This window comes from Drosophila suzukii, chromosome 3 (genome assembly GCF_043229965.1).
Source record: "Drosophila suzukii chromosome 3, CBGP_Dsuzu_IsoJpt1.0, whole genome shotgun sequence".
In the NCBI taxonomy this organism is placed as follows: Eukaryota; Metazoa; Arthropoda; class Insecta; order Diptera; family Drosophilidae; genus Drosophila; species Drosophila suzukii.
The window spans coordinates 81,133,298-81,157,088 of NC_092082.1; the positions used below are offsets into that span (position 1 = coordinate 81,133,298).

Here is a 23,791-nt window from a genome sequence, read left to right on the forward strand (position 1 = left end):
TTATGACGTCATGCCACATACCTGCACTAATTATTAATCTCCCGAAATTTCCACAGTCAAAAGCAGAAGATAACATGCTTCCAGCAGATTGCAGAGTGCATCATGTCTCCCTCGCTGGCGGGACACATTAACTATGCCGCCCACTGTGGCACGGCCATGAATGTCCTGCTGCTCTTCTGCGAGGATGTGGATTCCGTGGTGCGGATGAGTGCCGAGGAGAACCTCAACAAGATCCTGAGGGCACTGGAAAAAACCCGGGTCAGTCGCATCCTCATGGATCTCTACGGCGAGATTAAGCGGAATGGTAATCAGAGGTAAGGAGACAAATACATATCCCAAGACAACATCAACTAACAGAAACAATCTTTTGAACAGATCCTTGAGAATTTGCTTGAACCTATTCTCTTACTATGCCCCGCAAATAAAGGAGAAGCACATCAAGTGGTATGCAGTGAGATTGCTCCAATGCATGACCACCATTTCCCAGCGCAGGGAGACACTGCTTCAGGAGACCCTCTGCGATTTCATCAAGCACTTTGGTCGTTATATACAACAGGGTCTCAGCGATAGCGAATCCTGCAAGCTCTTCGAGGTGCGATCATTGCCCTTTATTTTATTTCTTTAATTACTCAGTTCTTTGTGTGCTCTTGCAGACTTTTCTGGACAATATTAGTTCCGATTGTGCTGTCAAGCGTCGTTGCTCTGCCCAAAATTGCATCAGCCTTATTGAGCATGCACGCAATAGGAGCCTCATGGCCAGACATGGAGTCAACAAAGTGATGGGTAAGTCATTGGGAAACGGAAATGAAACGCCTTTTAGAAGGCTGTGTGGTTAGTAGTCAATTGGGTTTTTAAATGCTAAGGAATAAGGACTTAACAGTTTTATTTGTGTTTTCGCTATTGCAAGCATCTGTTGTCTCGAGTTGCAATCTATCTCTTTAATATAACATGTGTACTTTTTATAAAAAACCCGACCAACAGTTTGTTTTTTTTCAACCCTAGTAAACCCTTCTAATTAGAAAACACCTGCCCTCATAAAAGCCGTTATTGATCGTCTAGATTTGGATAAACTAATCCACAATTCGGTGTTATTGCTGTTAGTTATTTAACGCATTTTCGCTTCGGACACGTCCAGCAGAACGCTCTTTATATTCTCATCAATAATGAAAGTGGTGTTTAAAAAGCGTGTAACGGCCAAATACTAAGCCTCACATAGCTCTGCATATATATGTGTATATGGTTGGACGAGCTCGCGCTATTGGAAAAAAATATTTTTAATATTCTAAAAAGCCGCAAATCCATGAAAAATACCTTACCAAAATATAAAGCCATCGAACTGCGAACTTCGTGAGCGGGGGAAAGAGGGTTTTTGGGATTTTATTCAAACTCGCATTGTGAATGCAATCACAACCATGGGGGTTTGTTTGTCTGTGGTCTGTGGGCGCTAAAGGGGGCGTGCCACAATAAGAGTAACTAGACAGTTGATATAAATTATATTTTTACATTGCTGTTGGTAACCAACGCGCAATCGATGGACGAACCATCGAATATATATCGTTTTTTTTTAGATTTGTTTTGATTTTAGACAACGATAGCGGGCAGTTTTTATTTTAGCATTCGCTGACTGGCGGACTGCGGCAAAAACAAAAGTCATGGCAACGTGAGCCATTCGAAAATGCTTAAAAATTGCAAACACAAATCATTTTTTATTGAATTTTCATGAAAATATTATTGGCAAACGTCGACGAAGAGGTAAATGCACCTTAGTTACAGTTTCCATTGCTTTTTTATGATCTGTTGTACTGCACTGTAAATGCATTTAGTCGTGTTTGGCATTTGCAAACAATTAAAGTGAGATGCCCGGATTGGAAAAACTAATTCATTTTGTAGGATTATTTTTGCGAGTCATATGTATATGTGGCATTCAAAATTTTGACCTCACCTAAGTTCATATAAATTAAGCTTCGACTTGACTTTACCTTTTGCTCTTTTCTTGTCCAAATGTTTACCTTCAAATCAACTCCTTCGGCCCCTGTTCCTGCTCCTTCCCCGGGCGACTGGTCTTCTAGTCCTGTGTCAACTTTATGCCACTTCTCGGCAAAGGCACAATGCCAGGCAACTCTTCAGCGCATCCTTATACAGTCTGGCGCCTCTTTTTATGGGCACCCATCACCATCGCAGCGTCAGTACTTGGGCTGCCTAGCATCCTGGCATCCTCCTGGCATGGCCCAACAAACAGACACAAAGTACGACCCTGGTCCTTAGTCCTCAGAGCGGAGAACTTAGAGCTGGGTTCCTAGACCTCAGGCCCGCCCTCGCCATCTCCGTTTGTTTGTCTCCGCCCGTAGACGAAATGAAATTTATGCACTTGGACACTTCCATGCAATAATTCATGCGAAATTGAATCAGATATTCATTCCTGTGCAGCTTTAAAGCGGATAATCAACGTTGTAAACAAATGCCAGCCGAACGAGGCCAGCAAAGCCAACAGCTGCAAAGGGGAGCTTTTGAAAATTTATGTTGCCCACTGACTGATGCCAAGCTAAACAAAAAGTGCAAAATATTTTTCATGTCAACTGTGGGCAGCACAAAATGGCCAAATGACCAATTCATTTTGTGAAATCACTGCTGATCTTTTTGGAAGTGTACTTTTGGCCCTTTGATAGTCCATCAGGCTGAGAATGTCAGAGTAATCATTTTATTATTTGAATTGTTGTTGAGTTTGGGCAGTCCTAAAAGCAGACTTTCCAAAAATAGAATTACCTATTTTGAATGCTTCGTATTTAATTAGTTTTAGCTATTTACCTGAATATTATGGATACAAAAACTATATGATTTATTTGAAGCTGTTTAAAATTTAATATATAGTATAAAATTGATAATGAGGTTAATTAGCCAAAACTATCCCTTCAGTTTCTTAGAAGTTTTAATTTTTTGAATCATAAACTCCGATTCTGTGATCCCCAATAAGTAGACCTCAAAGTGAACACCTTTCGGGTGGCTATTAATTGCAGTCTTTAAACGTGCCCAGCATGAAGCCTCCCCCTCCTTCTACAATCCCATTTTGGGCTCGCCCATTTTGCAGAAAGTTCTTGCGGCTTCTGCCGCAATTAATTGATACACATGGAAACAGGCCGCAAGTTTTGCTCGGCAAAGTCACTTGGCTGCCATGAGGGCCATGTAAAAAGTTTCTCCGGCGAGAAGTGTTTTCAATTTTGCGCCCCAAAGGAAGAAAATGAAAACTAATTGAGTAACAAACTTCCAACATGGCGTTTTGTGATTGGTGGCGTATACGTAATGAAACGACAAATAAGCGGAGACAACAAGAGCAAGAACTGCGGGAGGTCGAGGTTCTCATTTCCAGCTTCAGTCCCAGTCCCCAGTCCCAGTCCCAGTGGGTGGGTGCATGTGTGCGGAGTCTATAAATATCAGATGGAAAGTTTTCAACGAGATAAATTTAATTGGAGGCAATTTGTTGCAAAACATATGAGGGAAAAGTTGCCAAGAACACGAAAGAAAGAAGTATGAACTGCAATTGGCCGGCCAAACGCAGAAGGAAGTGGGTTACCTTTGGCATTGCCATGGGTGTCTTGTATTGGTATATGGAATTGGTATATCGGTATCTGGGTCTTGCTTATTGAACAAATTGGAATTGCCAGCGCACTCTGCGCAAAAAGTTTGAAGAGCGTTTTTAATTTGTATCAAACACAGCAGAGCCATAAGTTTCACTCCATTAACTAACTTATCCTTATTATTTCTCCTTCCTCATTTTTATTTTTTTTGCAGAACTCCTGCTGACGGATCAGCAAACGAGCAGCGTGCTGGGAGCCTTGGGTCTGCTGCGCCTCCTGTTGCCGCAACTCATACGAGGCCACTCGGCCGATGGCCACGAGGATTCCGAGTCCTTGGCCGGAAAGAGGCAGCAGCACCAGCAGCAGACAACGACCTCCGACTGCCGGCAAATTATTGAAATTTATGATTATTGTTTGCACCTGCTGAGCACGCAGCACACCGCGAATCACGCCATCATAAATGCCACCCTGGAGGTCATCAACGGCATACTCCAGTCCCTGGACGCCCCAACCAACGATGGCCAATGTAGCCAGAGTCTGGGCCAAAGTTTGCGCCAACTGTTGTGCAATCAACAACTGCAGCACAATGAGTATTTGCGGCGAAGGAAATCATTAAAGAATCAAATATTCCAATTGAAAAATTACGAAGTGGCGACAAGTCAACAGCAGCTCGAGGATGAGGATGAGGACGAGGATGTGGATGTGGATGGGCCGGCGGTTGGGGCCACTGCAGTGCAAATGAAAAAGAATTCAAATGCAAAACTGCAGCAGGCGAAGTGTCAACAGCAGCGGCAACAACAGCGACTCGAGGTTGACAACAGCTCGCTGGGAATTAATGCCGGGGAAGATGCCACGACCGAGGCTCCAAGTTCCGTTGCTGATGAAGGTATGGCAAATAAGGCATGGTATGGCAAGATGGTTTGTGGGTTTGTGTTTGGGTTTGGGAGTGTGTGAGCGCGCAGTCATGTGGAAATGTGACATGCTGACAGAGGATCACAGAGGAGCTTGGAGGACAGGCAGGGACAGGGGCAGGACACGCGGACGGAACCAACAGACAGACCATGCCGAAATCAAGAAAATTGAGCAATTGCACAGGCTGATGGAGACACCCACACACAATGCACATATGAAAATTATTAGTGCATGCTTTTAGGCGGCGGCACATGCAGGAACGAGGTCAGGCTAAATTTGCATTTGCATTTGCCGCCAGCGGAATCCTGCACAAATATTTACACAAATTGTAAGGCCAACCCATACTCACATCCCTTTTCCCATTTATTTTCCAGGGGGATCCATGGAGGCAGCGAAGCAGCGCTGCCACATTAGGAATGCCGCACGCAGCATCAGCGAATGCGTTGCCTCGGATGAGGACAAGCAGGGGCAAGGACACCGGCGGCGGCGGGACGAGGATGATGATAGGAGGGCAGTGGCGGCAGCGGGAGAGGAGCAAGATGATGATGATGATGATGACGACGACATGGAGCTGCTGAGTGCCGAGTGTGATGACTTTACAACCCTGTCGCAACTAAATGAACAACAACAGGCGCTGTCAGCGGCATTGCAATTGCCCGCAACAACAGCAACATCGCAGGACGATAAACTGATTGATGTTGATGCCGATGTCGGGGGGCTGCCTAAACCGCAGCATCAGTCATCTCTGCAGAATCTGCTCGCCGGCAGCGATGACAAATCCCAGCATTTGAGTGACATCGACAATGAATCTTTCAACAGCATCGATTTCGAAGCCGAAATCACAATTGCCGGCAGCAAAGAGCCGCATCAGCAGCAGCAGCAGCAACATCCTCCGGCGGATGATTCGGTGGAATCCGGCGATGCAACAGCAATTGGCACATTCTTCAACAATCTGCTGTCGCATTCCAATGCAGGTGAGTCAGCCATAACTATGAATTTATATTCGATGGAAATATTTCATTAGCAAAGTTCAAAGTCAGCGAAGCAAGTTCAAAACTATTTCCATTCGATGTTATTGCATTTCATGGTCTACCGCAGTCGCCACCAAATTCTATTTGCCCGTTCTTTAGATTTTTGGTGTTTTTTCCGCCAAACAATTCAGCATTTACTTTCAATATTCCGTTGGCTTTCGATGACATTATTTGCATAATTGCGGCAGAACTGCAGACGTGACTTAGAGCCGGGGGCCGTTCGCGATTGCCAATTGCACTTGCGATTTAATGAAGCGTAATTGTTGCCACTGCAACTAGCAACTCTCCTCGGTTGTCGAGCAAAATTAGGCAATTCGTGCACAAGTATTGTTCTCCGTGAAGGAGGTGTGAGCACCATGGTGCTAACAAAGTTGAGTTTTGATCCTAAAATAACGACGTTAGATCTAGGATTTTTTATGACAAATATACTTATAATAAATGGCATTGTATACTTTTGGTTGTTTTGAAGTAAATGTATTTTAAAGGGCATAGCAGCTTACCTTGCAAAAAAAGCCCCTAGAGATTTTCAAAAAATATGACTTCCTTTCTAAGTACTTTAGTTTATTTCTCGATTTAATAAGTACCTATTTATTTTTGTTCGTGCACCCTGAGATGCATCTTGATGTTGGCTTTTGTCTTGTCAGTTGACATGGGCAAACAACCCCCCGCTTTGATTTTAATGCTATTTGCTGACATTTCATTGCATATTGATTGCCCTGTCCTTGATATAATTTATTTTAATATTTAAACCGCTCGAATGCCGCCTGACTTGCTGAAATCAACTCACAGTAACGAGCGCCAGTCAAGTGCATATAAGTATGGCACACTTTTCCCCTGACCTATAAACGGATGGAATGGAAGAGGGACTGGGACAGGGACGAGTGGCAGACTTGATGCCAGACCCATGTCCTGTCGTTAGTTAGTGCGCGGGGTGGAGGCTAGTAATAAACAAAGGAAATGTACTGCACTGAGCCGGAAGTACTAATTAAGCGGTGGGAATAAAGGGGGGAATAAAGACAACTGGTCGGGGCGGATGAGAGAGGGGTGCGTATAAAAACCCACATCTACTTGACGTAAATGTTGGGCTTAAATCCGGCATTTCTTGTGTGTGTGTGTGTGTGTGTATGTGCGAGGGATGCGGATTAAGCTTGAAACATGGCAATGCATTTGTGCTGTGCGATGGCCCCAAAACTCTCCGCCCGCCAACCTCATTGCTGGTTTTCTTGTGCCGCCACTGCCACTTGGCCAAAGCATCACACTGCAAGTTGGCAACAAAGTGGTTAAGACAAATGGGTTACGTGATAAAATGCGGTTACTCAAATTGCATGTATGCAAGCTTACATGTTGTGTCACAGTATACGTGTGCCGGGTGTGTGTGTATGTGTTTTTGGCGGGGGCGTGTGTATAGGATGTGTGTACACTGTGTGTGTGGCGGTTTATTTAGCATTGCCAGGACCAGGAATAGTCAGCCAAAACGAGAGGAGCCAGCCATCAGTTGCTGCACTTTGCCTGCTCCGATTTTAGCTTTTTTTTTTATTTTCGTCCTGCTGTTTCCATCGCCTCATGGTTTTGTTGTTATTGTTGTTATCCTTTCTGGGCCGTATTAGTTGTTTTTGCTATTGTGCACTTATGCGCTATCAGCCTTTTTGCGCTGCTTTCCTCGTCCGTCCGCGGTAGTTATTGCCGCTTGTTTGTTTTCTTTTTATAAATATGTACATTGTACATATATATCTAGGGCCATAACATGTGTGCTCAGATATGTGGCCACAGCCGCCCGTCCTTATCTGCATTAGAGCCCCGACGATTAGTACACTCTACCAAGGACTCCAGGGAAACGCTCTTGTGATCTCATCACAAAATAATATATTATATAACATATTTAATGTATTAGTTTCTAAAACAATCTACGACCTTTTGTTGTAGCTAAGAGAAAAATACGATTAGTTTTCTCTACCAAGGACTCTAGCAACAGACTCCTGTAATCTGATCTTTTATACAAATCTTAATGAAAATCCATTTCCCTTAGCATATATTTTCCTAATATTTTTCAGGTTTTTTATATATTTTTTTGTATTTAAAAAATGATATTTATAAATACATATAACTTATTAATACCAATGTTAACAACACACTATAAATTGTTGAGGTAACTTATGTACTAGATCTACAAGAGCTAACAATTTTGATAGTGAATCTAGGCTTTCATTTTGTTTGGGCCAGCCATCTTACTCTATTTTCATAAACCATTTTTTCACGACTGTTGGTCTTGTCTTTCGCCCACTTTTTGTAATATTTTTTGTACCCTTTCCCTGCATCCACATATGCAACTTGAGCTGTAAAAAACATTTGCATGTGTGTGGGTAAGCGGAGAGGTTTTCCCGTCTGTGTACCGGGCATAAAGTAGCAGCCACGAGACCTTCTCCCCGCTGTTTTCCCGACCAGAGCGCGCTTTTCCTACGCGGTTTTCATTGTCGCCTAGTTGGGGGGTTTTGTTTCTCCCTTTTTGCTTATACGCTTCAAAGTTTTATTTGCCATTTTTGTGTGCTGCATTTTTTGTTTGCATTTTCAACGTGATTTTATAATAAAAAAGAAAACACTCAACCGAAGTTGCGGAGCTGCTGGGCTGCCGTTTTCACTTTTATGGAGGCGAAACTATTAAAGCATAAAATGGCAGCCAGAAAAACCCCCCCCGAACAACCCCAAACATAATTACTGGCGAGTGTATGAGCAGGAAAGTTCCATAAAAGACCCTGATTTCGGGGTACTTTTATGAGCACCCAGCTTTTGCTAATTTTGTGGCATGCCAATGTAATTCAGAATATATTTTTGGGTAAATCTGCATTTTAAATGGAGCATTAATACTTGTTAACTACAAGGTGTGCTGCTTATCCTTAAGCCTTTATATTTGATTATCAACTAAATCTTTTCAAAAATATTGATCACTTTAGAGTAATCCTGGTTATTGGGTTAGTAATAATACAATATTTCGGATTTGGCATATCTTTAGCCAATTTGAGGGATTACCACTTGTAGTTCAAGGATGTTCTGCTGAAGCCCTGATCAGGCTTCCTCCGTATTTTATCTCCCCCGAACAATACATGCGAACACTTTGACCATAAAGTGCTCTGCTGCTTCCGTTGGCCGCAGTCGTGGAATCGTGGTTGCTCTAATTTTTACAGCACTTGCATGCGGCCGGAACATCCATTAGAACAATAACACAAAAAACAAAAAAAAAGAAAACAACAACAACTGGGAAAGCCACAACAAGTGCATCTAAAAGATGCAGCCATTTTTAACCCACTTAAGTGGTCAGTCGGAGGAAGCGAGTGGCTGCACTATACTCGTACTTTCCATGAAATTGAAGTTTTCAATTAATTTTCAATACAAGATGAAGAGCCCGGCAAGTTTGCCCGCGGCGGCAAGCTAATAGAACAACATAAAAAGTAGCTAAGGAAAATAGTTTTAGCGGTTTTACCCACATCCTTGCAATTTCCTTTGCCCTCATGGCTTGGCTCACAAAGTTTGCCACGATAGACGATGGACGAATGTGCCGGGTAATTGGCCGTCTGGAGTGGCCGCAAATTAGCCAACGCCATTGCTGGCATTAGTGTCAAACCAAGTTATCTGCTAGACCTTCGAAAGGACGCACTAACTCGGGGCTTTTGTGCTTGCTCTTATCCTTCCAGCCTCGGAGTCGGTCAGTAAGCTCTTTCGTCAATCAAGCGGCTCTAAGTCCACGCCCTCCAAGTCGACGCCCGCCGACAAATCGGATGCCATCTCGACGGCCTCGCTTACGCTTTCGCTCACCTCCTTGGCCAGCAGCAGCAACACGGAGCCGCCGGAGCGACAGCCCTCGATTGCGGAGACGCCCACGCCGCTGGAGGACTCCTGCTCGATGACCGCCTCCCACACGGCCTCCACCGCCCTCATGATGGATCCACCGGGTGTGGATGTGGCAGCTTCTAAGCCCGAAACACCGCAGTTGCGAGGCACGCCCAACGGTAAGTCGCCAGGGCGACTTGTCGCACCTAGGAGACACTAATTAGAAGCTTTATCTCCGCAGCTAATCCCTTTCTAGTGGAGAACTCGCCGCTACGGCAGACTGTTGTCGGTCGTGCCCAGATCACCGTGAAAATTGGCAGCATCATGGAGCAGTCGTTGGTCTACTATACGGCTCGTTTGGTGGCAGCTCGATTCCTGCTCAGTGGACAGGCGGCGGGATTACAGCCCGATAGCATCAGTAGAGTGTCCATTAAGAGTCTCTCCTTGGCCGTGATTGCGCAATGTGTACGCTTGGCTCCCAAGGTTCTTCAACTCAGCGTGGAGATCAGCGATCGGGAACTGCAGCTGCTGGAGGAGGACGTATCCCGGGACAGTACTCAGGTGTCCAGTCCTCAGAGCAGCGACAATTCACAAGTGGGCGGAGAGAAGGCTTCGATGGATAGTAGCCTGATTCAAACCGATCTGGAGGACAACCTGCTCCTGCTGGACATCAAGGACGACCACTTTGGCCCCAGCACCTGTCCAGCTTACCTGCAGCCGGCTATGCCTACGTTGAGTCGTAGTGCAGATGCTTCGGTTCTTCTGCTTAGTGGATCCTCTTCCTCTCATCCTGCTAAGAAATCTGCGCAGGAAGAGAAACTCTCCAAGTCCGAGATCATTGGGAGCTCATTTAAACCCACTGTAGCAGTAGAGGATGTGCCACCTTTGAGCCTTCCGCCACGTCCACCCAAGCGCACAAAGTCTACGCGCAGTCGCTCAGGAGTTCTGGCATTCACTTCCACCTCTGGAACGCCTCCAACTCCTCAAGGCTGCCAGGCACTTTCGGATATCCTGCTCTTCCATGACCACACCGATCCCATTTTGCGTGGTGGAGTGCAGCAAGTTGTGGGTTACTTCCTGCAATCCAGTGGAGCTGGACTGTTTCTGGAACTGAAACGTAATCTTGGTCTGCAACACTTGCTGGCCATTTTGTTGAAGGTGAGTGTGGCGATAACCTCATACGCGATATTCGCACAAAGCGTTTCATAGCCACAGGCACTCCGATGAAAGTTCCTTTAATGGGTAGCACCAATCTGCCGGTTCTTGGTTAATGGTAAGCCACATTACATGTATGCTAACCCGCTTTGTATATCTGGCGCCATATCTTTGTCGTGGAACGCCCACTTGCAGTCCCTCTCTCTTTCGTCGTGTTACTCCATTTTCTACCCCTTGTGTTTGCATAACGCATACGCCACGTTGTACGACCGAGTATTTGCTTTACCCTGTGAAAGGTATGGGGACTTACTTAGGAAGTTGGTATCAGTTTAAAATAATATTATGATTTTTTTAAAAGCATTTGTTAAGTCACAAAATATGTCTTTTTGTTATTCTAAAAACATGTTATTTTAAGAATTCCATGAAGTTTCTTAGGGCATTCCAGCATCGCCTGGTCTGACCTGGTTTGCTATGTGTCAGTAGCGTAGCTTACCCTTTTTTTTCCCCCCTGCGCAAACATTCTATATCTATAAATATGTGCCCCCACCTTTTCGCTGTACTTTTTTCTATGTTAAACCATCAAGCTAACATATTTTAACACATGCAGGCAAACACACACGGACACGGACACGTGTCCATATCAATGGCTGCTGCCTTTTGAATATTTTCCAGCTCCAGCTCCAGCTCAAGCCAGTTGCAGTTGGAGGAGCTTAGCCGGCGGCATTTTGTGTGGTTGGTTGTTTTTCATTTGAAAATAAGAAAGAAAATTCTTATCGCCTTCGCAATGTGCAAGTGCAAATGCCCCTAAAGGGAGCAGCGCGCATCCGTTGCCATCTTACTTTCACCCATCTAACCCAACTCTTGCCATCCCATCCTCTTACCCTTCCGGTATGCAGAATGTGCGCATAAGTTGCACATTGATTTCTGTCTGGGGATTGGCCGTGGCAGTAAGTTGGGGCTCCGATGCGGGGATGGTTTCTTATTGAATTCAATAATTTAGTGGCCAGCACCGAACATTTAAATTGCTGCTGGCTGCTGGCCTCCCCAAAAGTGCAATTTGATTATGCAATGTTGTTGCAGCGAGATGCACGCGCAGATGGGGGTTTAGAAAAGAAAACGAGGGGGAGAAAAGGATGAGCTGGGAATGGGAATGGGACGCAGGACGTGCTAGCTGAAAATCACATTAGATGCCTGCTACATAATGGCTGCAAATCCGTCTCAATGGCACTTGCCAGCATACCAAAATTGGAGTCAAAACGAGATAGGGATTGTGGGTTAGGGATGGGTCGGCGGTGGCGGTGGCGAGTGGGAAGATCTTCCCAGCTTCCCTGGAGCAGGCCAACACAGGCCAAAGGCAAAGCAACTTTGATAACAATAGCCCTTTGGCCGGGGTCTGCAGCTAGGAAAAGCTTGTTAGGGATTCGTTAAAAATGCACACACTCTCAGATGGATGCCCGGATGGAGGGCAGGGAAAGGAATGGCAGGGATAGGAATAGGGATGGGATGCCTGAGAGCTGGCCACTGTGTGATTGTGGAAAACTTTTTGCTTGTGCAAACAATAAAACACAAATTCGCTTAGCCAACGACTCGTTTTGGCCGTAGCTAGCCGTCTTATGCCTGTTCTTGAGATCCTGTATAAAGAAATTTAGCCGAAAAACTTTTTGCTCTTCCCCACTTATTGCAGGGCTTTGAGGACGAGATCCACACAGTGGTTATACAAGCGTTGAATGCATTCGATAAGATATTTCCGCATGTGGTGTCCAAATATTTGACAGAGCCGCCATGTCATTATCATGCTCATCAGCAGCAGCAGCAGGAGCAGCAGCAGCAACAGAAGGAGCAGCAAGAGCAGGAGAAGGACAACCAGGAGAGGGACCTGCAACGACATTCAAGTGGACAACAAAAGCGTCCGGGCCAGGCGCAAACATTTGGCCAACAAACTTTTGCAAAGGACCAGGATAATGCCTTAAGCAGTCAACGGCTGCAACAAAGGCGTCCTAACGATGCCGGGACATGTGCCAAGTCCTCGGCCACTGATAATGATGAGCTACTGGCTGTTCTTTTGAATGATTTCCAATTGCAATCGACTGGGGTGCAGCAGCAGCAGCAGCAGGAGCAGCACACTGGGCAGTTGGGTAATGAGCCCGATCTCGATACCAAGTCCAAGCCCAAGCCCAATACCGAACTGGTTGAACCCTTCTGTGTGTTTGCCATCTCACCCAAATTGCTCTTGAGCAAACTCCGGCTCTGCCATCACAATAAATATTGGCTGGTCCAGAATAAATACGCCGAAGTTATTTCGAATTTAAATTACGTGCTGCTGCGGTCGTACTACGCAAATTCTCGTTGTACCATCATCGACAACAAAAACAGCGGCGCCAAGGAGCAGGACTCGAGGCGGCCGTCAAGGGATGCCTGCGATTCTGGACGGGATGCGGAGGGCGAGGACATTGTCTGCACTTATGAGGTAAGCAGCTAAATCGTCTTATTACAGCCGGGCCCGCTGGCAGTCCGCTGCTCGCCAGCTTGTTTATTGTGCAGATTATTTTACGAGTGTGTTTTCTTCGCCCGGCGAAGGCTTCCAAGGCATCCTCTGACAACTCTTATTGAACATTTGTGCACTCAAGTGTGTGGCCGGGCTCTTTGTGCATTCTGCAGCAGACTCCCGCAGTCTAGGAGGAGCACATCCTGCCGAATGCTGAATGCCGAATGACGGACCCACTGACAGCATGACGGACTGGCTGACAAGCGGAACTCGGAACTCGGAGCTTCGGGGTTCTTGTGGCGCTTCGCACACATATATTTGTTTATTTATTATTTTGACAAAGCTAAGCAATTTACTAAATGGCACTGAGAGGGAAAACGTACATCAGCTTGAGAGTCGGCAAACAATTGAGCCAAAAGACGATTGACGGATCAGACTGAATACCCAGAAAATGTATGGGAATGAAAAGAGCTTAACTGCTGCCTAGAATTTCGTATTCCAATCGTAGTTGCAATTATGGTTGACTGTGTTTTCGCAAAGTTCAAAACTTGGAATGCCGCATTTTTGATGATTGTTCACTTAGAAAAAAACTTAATTTTATAATTTACTCCACAATTTTTTTTAATATTTAAAAAATGTTTTTAGTAATATGTTGCATACTCTTCTTTTGTAAACTTAAGAATTCAATTCAACCCATTTAAATTTAATTCTACTAATGGATTGGAAAGCTTTGAAATTTCTGTAAAATTAAAAATGTAATTATATATATATATTTTTTTTTAATTTTGAAAATAGTCCCAAATTTTTGTACATCTTTCCAATTTTTAAAGAAATTTTAATACGTAAATTTAATAATTATAAAGGCGTAGTTAAGTTTTGGTGTTTATGTAAAGAAAAATGTTATACTTAAAGGGTATAGAGAGGTTTAAAAAAGAGTGTTAAGTTTTAGGGTCATTGAGTTCCGTTTTCCTCAGTGTTCTACCTTCCTGGCCAAATCGACTAGGCAAACCGCATCTGCACGGGCATTCGAAACTGCCAAACTGCATAATGAAAACTTGGCTCACTTTTTGATTTACAACGTGCCGTCAACTGACTCAAAAACACTTCGCTCCCCTTGCAGGCGCAATTTCTGGCTGAACTTTTACATCTGCTCGGCGACGATGATGCGCGGGTGCGGGAACACGCCGCCTGCTGTCTCTGCCGCTTTATAATGCAAACGGCGCGCCAGGATCCATCGAAGGAGGCGAGGGATGAGGGCACTGGAGGAGCAGGAGATGGTGGCGGAGGCGAAATCGAAGGCAATGGCAATGGCAATAGCAACGTCAACGTGGAAACTCAACAAACTAATTTCAATTTGCTGTGGGATTTTTTCGACTATCGCATATTTGGCAGCATGTCCGTGACGTTGCGTAATTTATTCCGGGCCAGTTCGACGATTGTGCCGCCTCTGGCTGAGTTGGATGCAATGGCCTTCTCCTCCTCCGCCTCAATCTATCCAGAAACGGGCAGCACGTCCAGCTCCTCAGCATCGGCATCTGCCTCATCCGGATCCATAGCGGCAGTCTCCGCGGCGTCGGCCTACTTCGAAGCAAGTTACGGCATCGGCATCGCCGAGGGGCATGTTTTTGCCCTGGCATCGGCATCCCAACGTCAAATCGCGCAGGAGGAAAAAGTTTTGGCCAAAGTTTTGTATCGCTTGACAAATAAATTGATGACGCTGAATGATAAAAATGTGCAGGTAAATATTTGTGTTTGCCAGGCAGCCGCCAATCGAACTGAACTGAAACGAAACGAATCGACCAGATACCAGATATAGACCAGATACTCCCATCCCGACCACCCTCTCATCCTGTTTTCCCTTCACAGTTTGGCATAATTTACGCGCTGCGCCTCCTGCTGAGGCACTTCAATTTCGTGGACTATCAACAGGCCTGGCTGGAATTCAATTTCGTTGAAATTTGCATTAGCTATGCCTACTACAACAATGCAACAGCTGCGGACCTCGGCTGCCAGAACGATTTGATTGATGTGATGGGCAAATTAATGGCAGGTGAGTAGTGGTTCGGTGCTTACACCGATCGCAAAAGGGGTTACTTTGCTATTTCCTTGCTATCCCATATCCCTATCCCTATCCCCAGCTTTATAGCTCCATACCCCAACCCCATTTAAACCGACATTCGCATTCATATACCGCATTAATTCATGGCTGGCTGGCGTGCCTGATGATTTCTCTCTTGTGCGCCTGAATGCCTTCCCGATATTTCCGATATTTATTGGATTTATTCGACTGGGCCGGACGGTCGACGCTTTGTGGCTCGTTTGGCTAATTTAATTTAAATGGAATTACAAAAACAGTAATTTTTAGTCTCAGACTGCATATTTAATTGCATTATGCTGTAATGAATGCTGTGGCAACGTTTGCATAAATCATTTTAATTAATTGTTTGTCATTAAATAGATTTGCATAAATATTTTCATGCTGCGGTGTAAGTGACTGGGCGCAGTCTATTTTTTTAGCTGTTATTATTTTTAAATTTAATCAAGAAAAACGGGAAATTAGCATAAATGGTTTTAAATTTCCGTTGCACTAAAAGTTTATTTAGCTAGCCGAAAAAAAGGGCGAACAATTAAAAAATCGGGAAGCCTATTACAGATATTAAAGAATACAAAATACACTTTCATTTCATTGTATAAATTATTCTATTAATGTGGCAAACCTTTTGCACAGTTGAGTGACATGCAGACAAAGCCTTATGTAATAGGCTTTAGTTCAAACTAAAATCGGTGACAAAACGTTGCATTAAATATAGGTAACAAACAAAAGCAGCATTCATGCTCACATTTTCCACAACGTATCTGACCCTTTTTAATTTAATAATTTTAAACAGCATCATTAACAATGCGCATCTAAAAAATACCAGCAACTGTAACAACATCAACAACAGTAATGCAGATAGTAGTGCACTAATAAACATTTCAATTCAATTTACGAAATGTTTTCAGCACACAACAAAAAACAGCAAACAGAAAACCAAACTTCAACTCAATTTCATTAGGGCATTTCACAACCACCGACCGTCGAACCACCCACCCTTCACCAGGTCGGTCGACATGCATTAGGATGCTATAAATTTTAGGGGTATTATGCGAAAAGGTAGGGGTACGGCGACAGGCTCTCTATTATTTATCATGCCAGTCGCGTATTTGCTACGCGCTAATGTAATCCACCATAATCAAAAAGTAATTAAATTATTAATAAACCATTAAATGTTAAACAATTTTTGTGTCAGTGGCGCCGCACCGGCTGCTTTTACCCAATAACCCCCATGAAAAACCCTTTCTCCTAAAACACTTGCCATTGCAATTTGCATTTGCATTTGTGCCGCTTGCGTGCATTGCACATTCAACAACATTCAATAACATTCAACAATTTAATATTTAAGCCGCGTGTACTTATGTGGCCATGTGTCTGGTTGTCCGTGTGCCCCGCCTATCTGGACATCGATTTGAAAACAGAATCGCCAAATGTTTTCCGACACTCTCGCGTGCGCTTCATGATAAGTTTTGACAGTTGCCAAAATGTATGCAAATAGTTTCCAATTCATGCCCGGAAACAAAACACAGCCAACGAAAATCCTTTAATTGTGGCCTATGTAAATTCACAGTTTACCGATGGCTTAAAGCCACTGAGAGTCACCTGCATTCCCACCTGATGTTGTTGTAGGCAGAGATGGAAATTAACTAGGTCGTTTTAACCATATTTATAACAGGGTCCTTTTTGCTTACCTAGTTATTGTACGAGTCCTTTAAAAAACTGTATAGAAAGGTTAGAAAATAACGATCATTTCGACTTTTATCTAATTGATCGAACCGTTTGTTATTCGCATTTAATTAAGAGATATAAAATATTTACGAATTGTTTATATTTTAGAAAACTTATAGGTACCTTAAACATAGTACCTTTCCCATCACTGATGCACAGCATATAGTTTCCACCCCAATTATCTAATTTTATGTTTTCAAGATGATTAAGTTGGATGAATGAATGATGGTATGGAATGTACAACGCAATGAAGCAATTTTGAAGATTTCACTAATAATAAATGCTTTTTAAAAGCCTTGGGGAATCATTTATCACAATTCTCCGTGTAGTAATGTTCTTGTTATACCGTGCGGTTTAATTCCACTACTTATGGACATATCGTGAGCAGTGAAATCTCACCCCACAACCTACCTACCTTTTGCGAGCCATAATCGAACGTTGAACTGGCGCCCAAAAGGGGGGGAAAAATATCTGAAATGTGCGATAAATAAATATAAATTGGTAACGGAAGAATGGCGGCGTCTCATTGCGATTGTGTGCAATTTTCAATTAATTAGTAAATGTAATGCAAACGGCGATCCGGGGCCGCAGGCGATATCCACTTGCCCATTGTGGCATCCCCGAAGGGGTTCTTTAAATGGCTCCCTTAACACTTAATTTTTATAAATATTTATGCGCATACAATTTAATTTATTTGTAAATAATAATTTTTTTGCATCGGCATTTCCTTTGGCAGCCGCAAAAATACAAATTTATATTGCTTATTGCCGCTGAATGTTGCATTGTTGACACATAAATTGAAATGTTGCGTGAGTCGCCACACACACGCACACGCACACATTAATTAACGTTGATAAATCATAGCATACTTTGAAGCGTTTTCCGCTTGTACCTATGCAATTTTTGTTTTAATATCACATTATTTTTCCGCCTTCCGAGCTGCGCATACACATAAGCATATATAGGATATTGCCATGGCAATCCCATTGAATTGTGCACTTTTCAATTGCAAATCCATTAATGCGTTTTTCATTTGGTGAGCTGCAATTACGCCGCATTTGTATAATTTTAAGAGCTCGTTTGCATTTTAACACAATTAGCCCCGGCGGGATCACTTAATTTGCCATTAATAAGCCCTGCTCCACATTTCATTCCAGGTGCCATGCTGAGCTCAGGTGAGCCAAGTGCCCCCCACCTGGACTTTCTGCTGCGGCACAGTGTCAAGATGCTGAACATCTACTATCACCTGGTCACCAATCAGCGCCACCCACCGCCAACCAGTTCCCATTCCGGGAGCAGCAGCGGCAGCTCCAAGCCGCCCAAGAGCGAGCTCTTTGCCCGCGAACAGCCAGCGGCATCCCTTCAGGCTCTGGGTTACTTTGCCGGCGATTACGTTTACATGAAACTTTACAACATTTTAAGAGGTGCTAATGACAGCTACAAGGTAAGTCAAGCCACGGACTCGCGGATTCAGAGCGAGCAACCGCCATTAAGTCGCTGGTGGCGCCGAAATGGCAAAAGTTGCGCGGCACGTGCACTGAGATTTGCCAGCTACCCAGCAACCCAGCATCCCAGCATTGAGCATCCAGGATTCAGCTTTAGATGGAGCTGGAGATGGAGTTCCATCCTTTGGATGCACGTACAGCGCAATGCACCGTTTTATATGCAACACTTTCTACCGCTGCCGCAGCAATGGCAATGGCAATGAGTTGTAAAAATTCAACCCGCGACGAAATGCAGCCAACGTAGCATCCTCACTTGACTTTTGCCACTCGCAGCTCAAACAGAAAACTTCTCCGAGCCGAGTGACTTAATGTGCGGGTTGCATTAGGTTGCCACCATCATTTACTCCTTCTTTTTAACTTTTTCTTCTTCTATTTTTCTCAGATAACCATAAATCACGAGGCGGGCAGCTTATTAATTTGTCTCCTGAAAACCTGCCTCAATGCGTTGGGCCTGTGTCTGGAGGGCTTGGTAAGTGCCTCGCCCCCGGAGCTGAAATTAATCGAAGAAATACTCCACTATTTGACCAAGCTCATAAATTATGCGCCCGCCGAGTGCGTTGCATGTCTGCGGCAACTGTTGAAATATTTATTCGCCCAAAATTATGCCAGCCAAGTGCGGCTGCAGCCATCGACCATCGGTGGAACTGGCCACCATGCCGCCTTTATACGTCCCTACTTTAGGGCCAAGGGCAGGGGTCACGGCGCCGGCTCAACATTGTTGCCAACAATAAATTCAAAACCGGTGGAGGGACCGGAGCACCAGAGAGGAGCCGGAGCTGGGCAACCAATTGATACTGCCCCACTCCAGGCAATGGGTTTGCTCTTTGAGCAGGGCCTGCAGCCGACCACTCCACCGACGGGCGAATGCGGCCGGCTTATAAAGCTATTCGAGCCGCTGGTCATATACTGTCTGACGGTAAGTGCACTTCGAGAAATGTGTCTCATATTTAAAACATAAATTATCATTATTAAAAAGGGTGTAAACTTGGATACTGACATGAACTAGAGTTAATTTTGAATAAACATATGTTTAAACCTTTCTTTTAGATCCATCGCCTCTTTATAGCTAAAATTCATAGTTAAAACTTAAAATCACAATGTTTAGGTGAATTTAACACATTTAGTATCAATAATCTAATATTCTTGAAGAGGGAAAAATTTACTATTTAAAGCTCTGATATTTCTATGAATTCGATTCCATTTTTAATTATGCAATTAATTCTAACATTTTATATTTACTTTACAACTATATAGAATCGATTTTTATTGTTTCCTTCTACTACTTAAAATAAATTCCCACTTTTTCCGACTGTAAAAACGCAACGGTGGCTAGCGATGGCTAATTAATTTTAGTTGTAGCCAATTTGTTTGATTAAAAATGCACAGACACGAATACTGACCATCCTGGGGAGCAGTCCTTAATCTGCTACGTGTGTGGGTGTGCATGTATGCGGGTGGGTTCAAAGTGCAACCATTGATATTTTATTAATGGCAGAAATTTGCCGACTACTTGTATTCCTGCATGTTACATATTCCCTTTCTCTTCGTTCATCCTCTTTTTCAGCTCTTCATGAAATCCAATGCGCTGGTTCAGGCACCCATACTGCGATTGCTCTCCCAACTGCTGGAGCTAAATGTAACCTATAGTATACTGGACTCCAAGAATGTTATATTCGACCAGATACTGAGCAACATGGATCTGATTGAGAATGGAATAGATAGGTGAGTAAAGCATATATGATATTGATTAATCTTTAAATAAAATATGATGTACCTACTCTATAATTTCTGATGTTTTATAATATTCTATACATTTTAAATGGCTCCTCCAGGAACGCCTTCATAGTTGTCCCGCCCATGCTGAGATTCCTTGTGCAGCTAACCCACAAGAGCGACCGGCAACTGATCACCATACCCAAGATCATCAGCATCACCAACAATCTGCTGGCCAACGGATCGGTGCGCGAGGTGGCTTTGCTAGCCCTCAAGACCCTCAGCTACGAACTGTTCTTCATGCACAGCCAGCTGGAGGAGGCACTGGACACGGAGGGCCATAACTCAGGTCGAGCGGCGTGCCAGAGTCCTTTGAGTGCGGCCCCCACACCGGAAACCCGAGAGGCCTTGCTGGCGCAGCGACGCGAACTGGACACCCAACGGGAAGTGGTGCTGGGCATGCTGGAGAAATTCATCGAGGCACGACCGAGTCAACAGGTCCTGGCCCTCCTCCTGCTCTTTGAGCGGAGTGTTCAGCAACTGGACACGCCACCATACCACCGAAGTGCCCAGGATGCGGACGCCGTGTACGGGACGCTGTGTCGTGGCTTGTGCTCGCGCCAGTGGCGACTCCACTCCGCCGGAGATCTGCGGCTCCTGGAGAGCTGTTTCCGCAACAACGGCAACCATGTGCTGGCCGACAGCAAGGGATTCCTGCAGCTGCTGCAGCTTTTCATCGAGCAGGTGGGTTAAATATGCAGTGGCCTAAACCTGACAAGCTGCCCGTCAGGAGCTCAATTAAGGCCTGCGCATTAAGACTCCGGCTCCGGCAGATCCACCTCTGTCTGCCGTTTCCGTCCGTTCGTCCGCTCTCTCGATTGAACTCATAAATATGCGAAATGCCTGTTTAAATATACATGCCCGCACACACTTCGAGGCGTCAGGAAATTTGTAATATTTATGAATGCAGACAGAAACTTAAAATCCCGACCCGACATGCAAATGAACATAAAGCTGTCTATCAGCCGCCGGTTTGGCAAGCTGCCAATGCAAATGACATATGAATGTCCTGAGTAGGTGTCATCGGGCGTGCCTGGCATGCACTTAATAATATAATTGAAGTAATGCCACAAATTACAACACTCTCAGTTTGGCAACGATGGCCGTGCGACTTAACTGGTACTTAGGGCCGACGCCTGCATAAATTGAACTCGATGACATCAAATTGCCGTGCGTCGGCAGATGTTCGATGTTCCTAAGATGACGAACGATTTGCATTCATTTCTCGGGCTTCCATCAAAGAGTTAAAGCGGGAAAATATATGTGTGCACAAAGGAGTTAACCAAACACCTGTAGGCCCCCATCTCGAACCCTCGAAGCTCATCAACGATTTGTCATTGCCGGTCCGTTCGGTCGTCCGTTCAACCCTTCCCATTCTCATTCCCATTTACATACACACGAATGCACTTAGTTGCAGTTACGGGGCAATTTTTTATTTGGCCCTGGTGTTTCTGTGTTGCTGTTACTGTTGCCACTGCTGTTGCTGATCCATGTGGCGCTGTAGTTAATGTGGCACATGTCGTATACGTGACATTTTTAATACCTACGCTTCAACGCCGCACATTTTCAACTATTAATGCGCATTTAAGCTACACATGCATTAACTGTCGCGTAGGGTCTGCCTGCCATGCAGCCCGTGCCTTTAGGGCCAGCCACGCCCCACCCCATCCCACAAGCCACCCATTCCGCCCCCACATACACCAGTCAACCGTTATGCTACAGTTAAAACCAACTTAATTACAGAGTCTCACTAGCACAGCTGGGCGTGTGTTGGTTCAACGGGCGGGTTCTCGGGGTTTTCGAGTCGAGTACTTGTCGTAGGCAGTCAATTGCTTGTGAAGACTCCCGTGCATCCACGTGTCTAACGGCTTTGGCCGCTGGTCACCCCATGAAATCATCCCATTTCACCCCATCATCTCATCCTCCCAAATCGCTCGTATTAATGGCGACCTGACACTTTACTGCCTTGGGCAATTCAACTTCACTTAGCTTGTAAGTTATGCGCACAGCTTAAAAACTTTAACTAATTATCGTTTATTTAATTTGGACATGTATAAAAAATAGCTGAGATGGGTAGAGAAATTAACAGAGTTTTACGCAGTCTTTGCCACTCAGGTGGCATGAGTAATTAAGTTTGGTCTGGCCTTCCACTCGTGTTTGCTAGCGTATTTTTAGGTGGGTTACAGGGGGATACAGGATGCAGGTGACTAGTTTATGGAAGCAGCATTTTAATTGAAATTGAAATTGCGCCGCAACTTAAATAACATTCTGCGTGTAAACATTGACTCGAGGAGGCAAAAAAAAAGCTTATTTAAAATATGTATGCAGCCAGCGGTCCGAGGAGCAAATGGAATTGCATTCGCCACATGTGCGCAGGATGGTGGGGCTGGTGGGTCCTTTCTAATTACTGTCGGAAAATATGTTGATGTTGGCACTGGCAACTTTGTCACACAAATTTATGCAAAGTTTCACACTTTACTGCACTGGCGGTCAACAACGAAAGGAGTCATCAGCCAACGAACTTACATATCTTTTTCATTTTTCTCCTATTTTCGTTTTTAGGGCGTCGGGAACTTTGGTGATTTAGCTCTGGCCATGGTTATGCTTGCCAACGTAATACTAAAAACCGAGGAAATTTATCTGGTGAATCACATAAAACTTTATTTGAAAAATAATCCCACGGCCGAGCGTCGTCTGCAGGCCATGATGCCCAGCTCATCATCGGCGGCTCCGCATTGGCAGGACGAGGCTCCTTCGACGTCTTCGGCGGCTGCAGCTGCCAGAGCAGCCGCCGCTGCATCCTCCTCCAAGGGATCGACCATCAGCGAAATTAACTATTTTGCCAAAGTTCTCAGCGAGAAGCTACTTGCCTGTTTGGATGCAATACTGGGCCTGAATACCGGCTCCTCCTGCTCCTCCTCCATGGGCCACGCCTACTGCCAGCTGGCCGGGCGCTTCGTGGACGCCCTGCTCAACGTCTGTTGCCGCTCGCGTCACAAGGATGCACTTCAATCGGTTTTCCGTTTGGTTTTGGCCGAGTCTGAATTTCTCTGCAAATATTATAGCCTGCTGTTGATGAGTGCCGCGGGCCAGGGAGGATCCGGCTCACTGGATGCCGTGTTGCTCGCCTGCTTGAGGCTGGTGCTGGCCATGCGGCTGGAGGAGCCGGTGGCCCTCATGGAACAGGCCGCCCAGTTGCCGCTGAAACGAAATTTGCAGCGGGCGTTGCTAGGTGAAGTTTGTCGTGCAAATGTGGTAAGTAAACTGAGAAAAAATTATTTAAATGTTAAGTCCCAATAAGGTAGCTGCATAGGAAATTTTTTTTAAAGAAAAGGGAAGATTTTGATATGTTAAAAACATCAGTTATAAGACTTTTCGAAATATCATGTCGGTTTTTAAATAATTTTTGTATTACCAATTTGTTTATTAGACTTTATTAAAAATTAAAACAACAAAATTATTTTAAATATTTTTTAAATATTCTTCAAACGTTATTTCTTTTTTATGTATTTTTTTAAAAATCCTAAAATGATACTATCTTTATAATTTAATTCAACGAAATTTTAAAATAATTTCCACGGAAATATCTTTTTGTTTAAGAATTCTAGAATTTCCCAGACTATTTGCTAGGAGACTTGTTCTCCCAGTGTAGCTAAGTAAAGAGAGGGCAGCGGAGTAATGGCAAATCAGACACATTAGTTTAATTTGAATTT

The 23,791-nt window shown here is 44.5% G+C and overlaps 1 protein-coding gene across 1 annotated transcript in view; it reads left to right on the forward strand.

Annotated features, from left to right (window-relative positions):
• Positions 1-23,791, forward strand: part of htt (huntingtin) — a 41,330-nt gene that overhangs the window by 378 nt on the left and 17,161 nt on the right. The window contains exons 2-16 of the mRNA XM_036817585.3: positions 57-314; positions 376-592; positions 654-783; positions 3,787-4,458; positions 4,859-5,458; positions 9,202-9,516; positions 9,579-10,495; positions 12,177-12,959; positions 14,098-14,715; positions 14,844-15,027; positions 17,958-18,244; positions 18,688-19,221; positions 19,870-20,027; positions 20,138-20,762; positions 22,641-23,333. Coding sequence (XP_036673480.3) covers positions 57-314; positions 376-592; positions 654-783; positions 3,787-4,458; positions 4,859-5,458; positions 9,202-9,516; positions 9,579-10,495; positions 12,177-12,959; positions 14,098-14,715; positions 14,844-15,027; positions 17,958-18,244; positions 18,688-19,221; positions 19,870-20,027; positions 20,138-20,762; positions 22,641-23,333 — 6,991 coding nt within the window. The remainder of the gene's footprint in view (positions 1-56; positions 315-375; positions 593-653; positions 784-3,786; positions 4,459-4,858; positions 5,459-9,201; positions 9,517-9,578; positions 10,496-12,176; positions 12,960-14,097; positions 14,716-14,843; positions 15,028-17,957; positions 18,245-18,687; positions 19,222-19,869; positions 20,028-20,137; positions 20,763-22,640; positions 23,334-23,791) is intronic.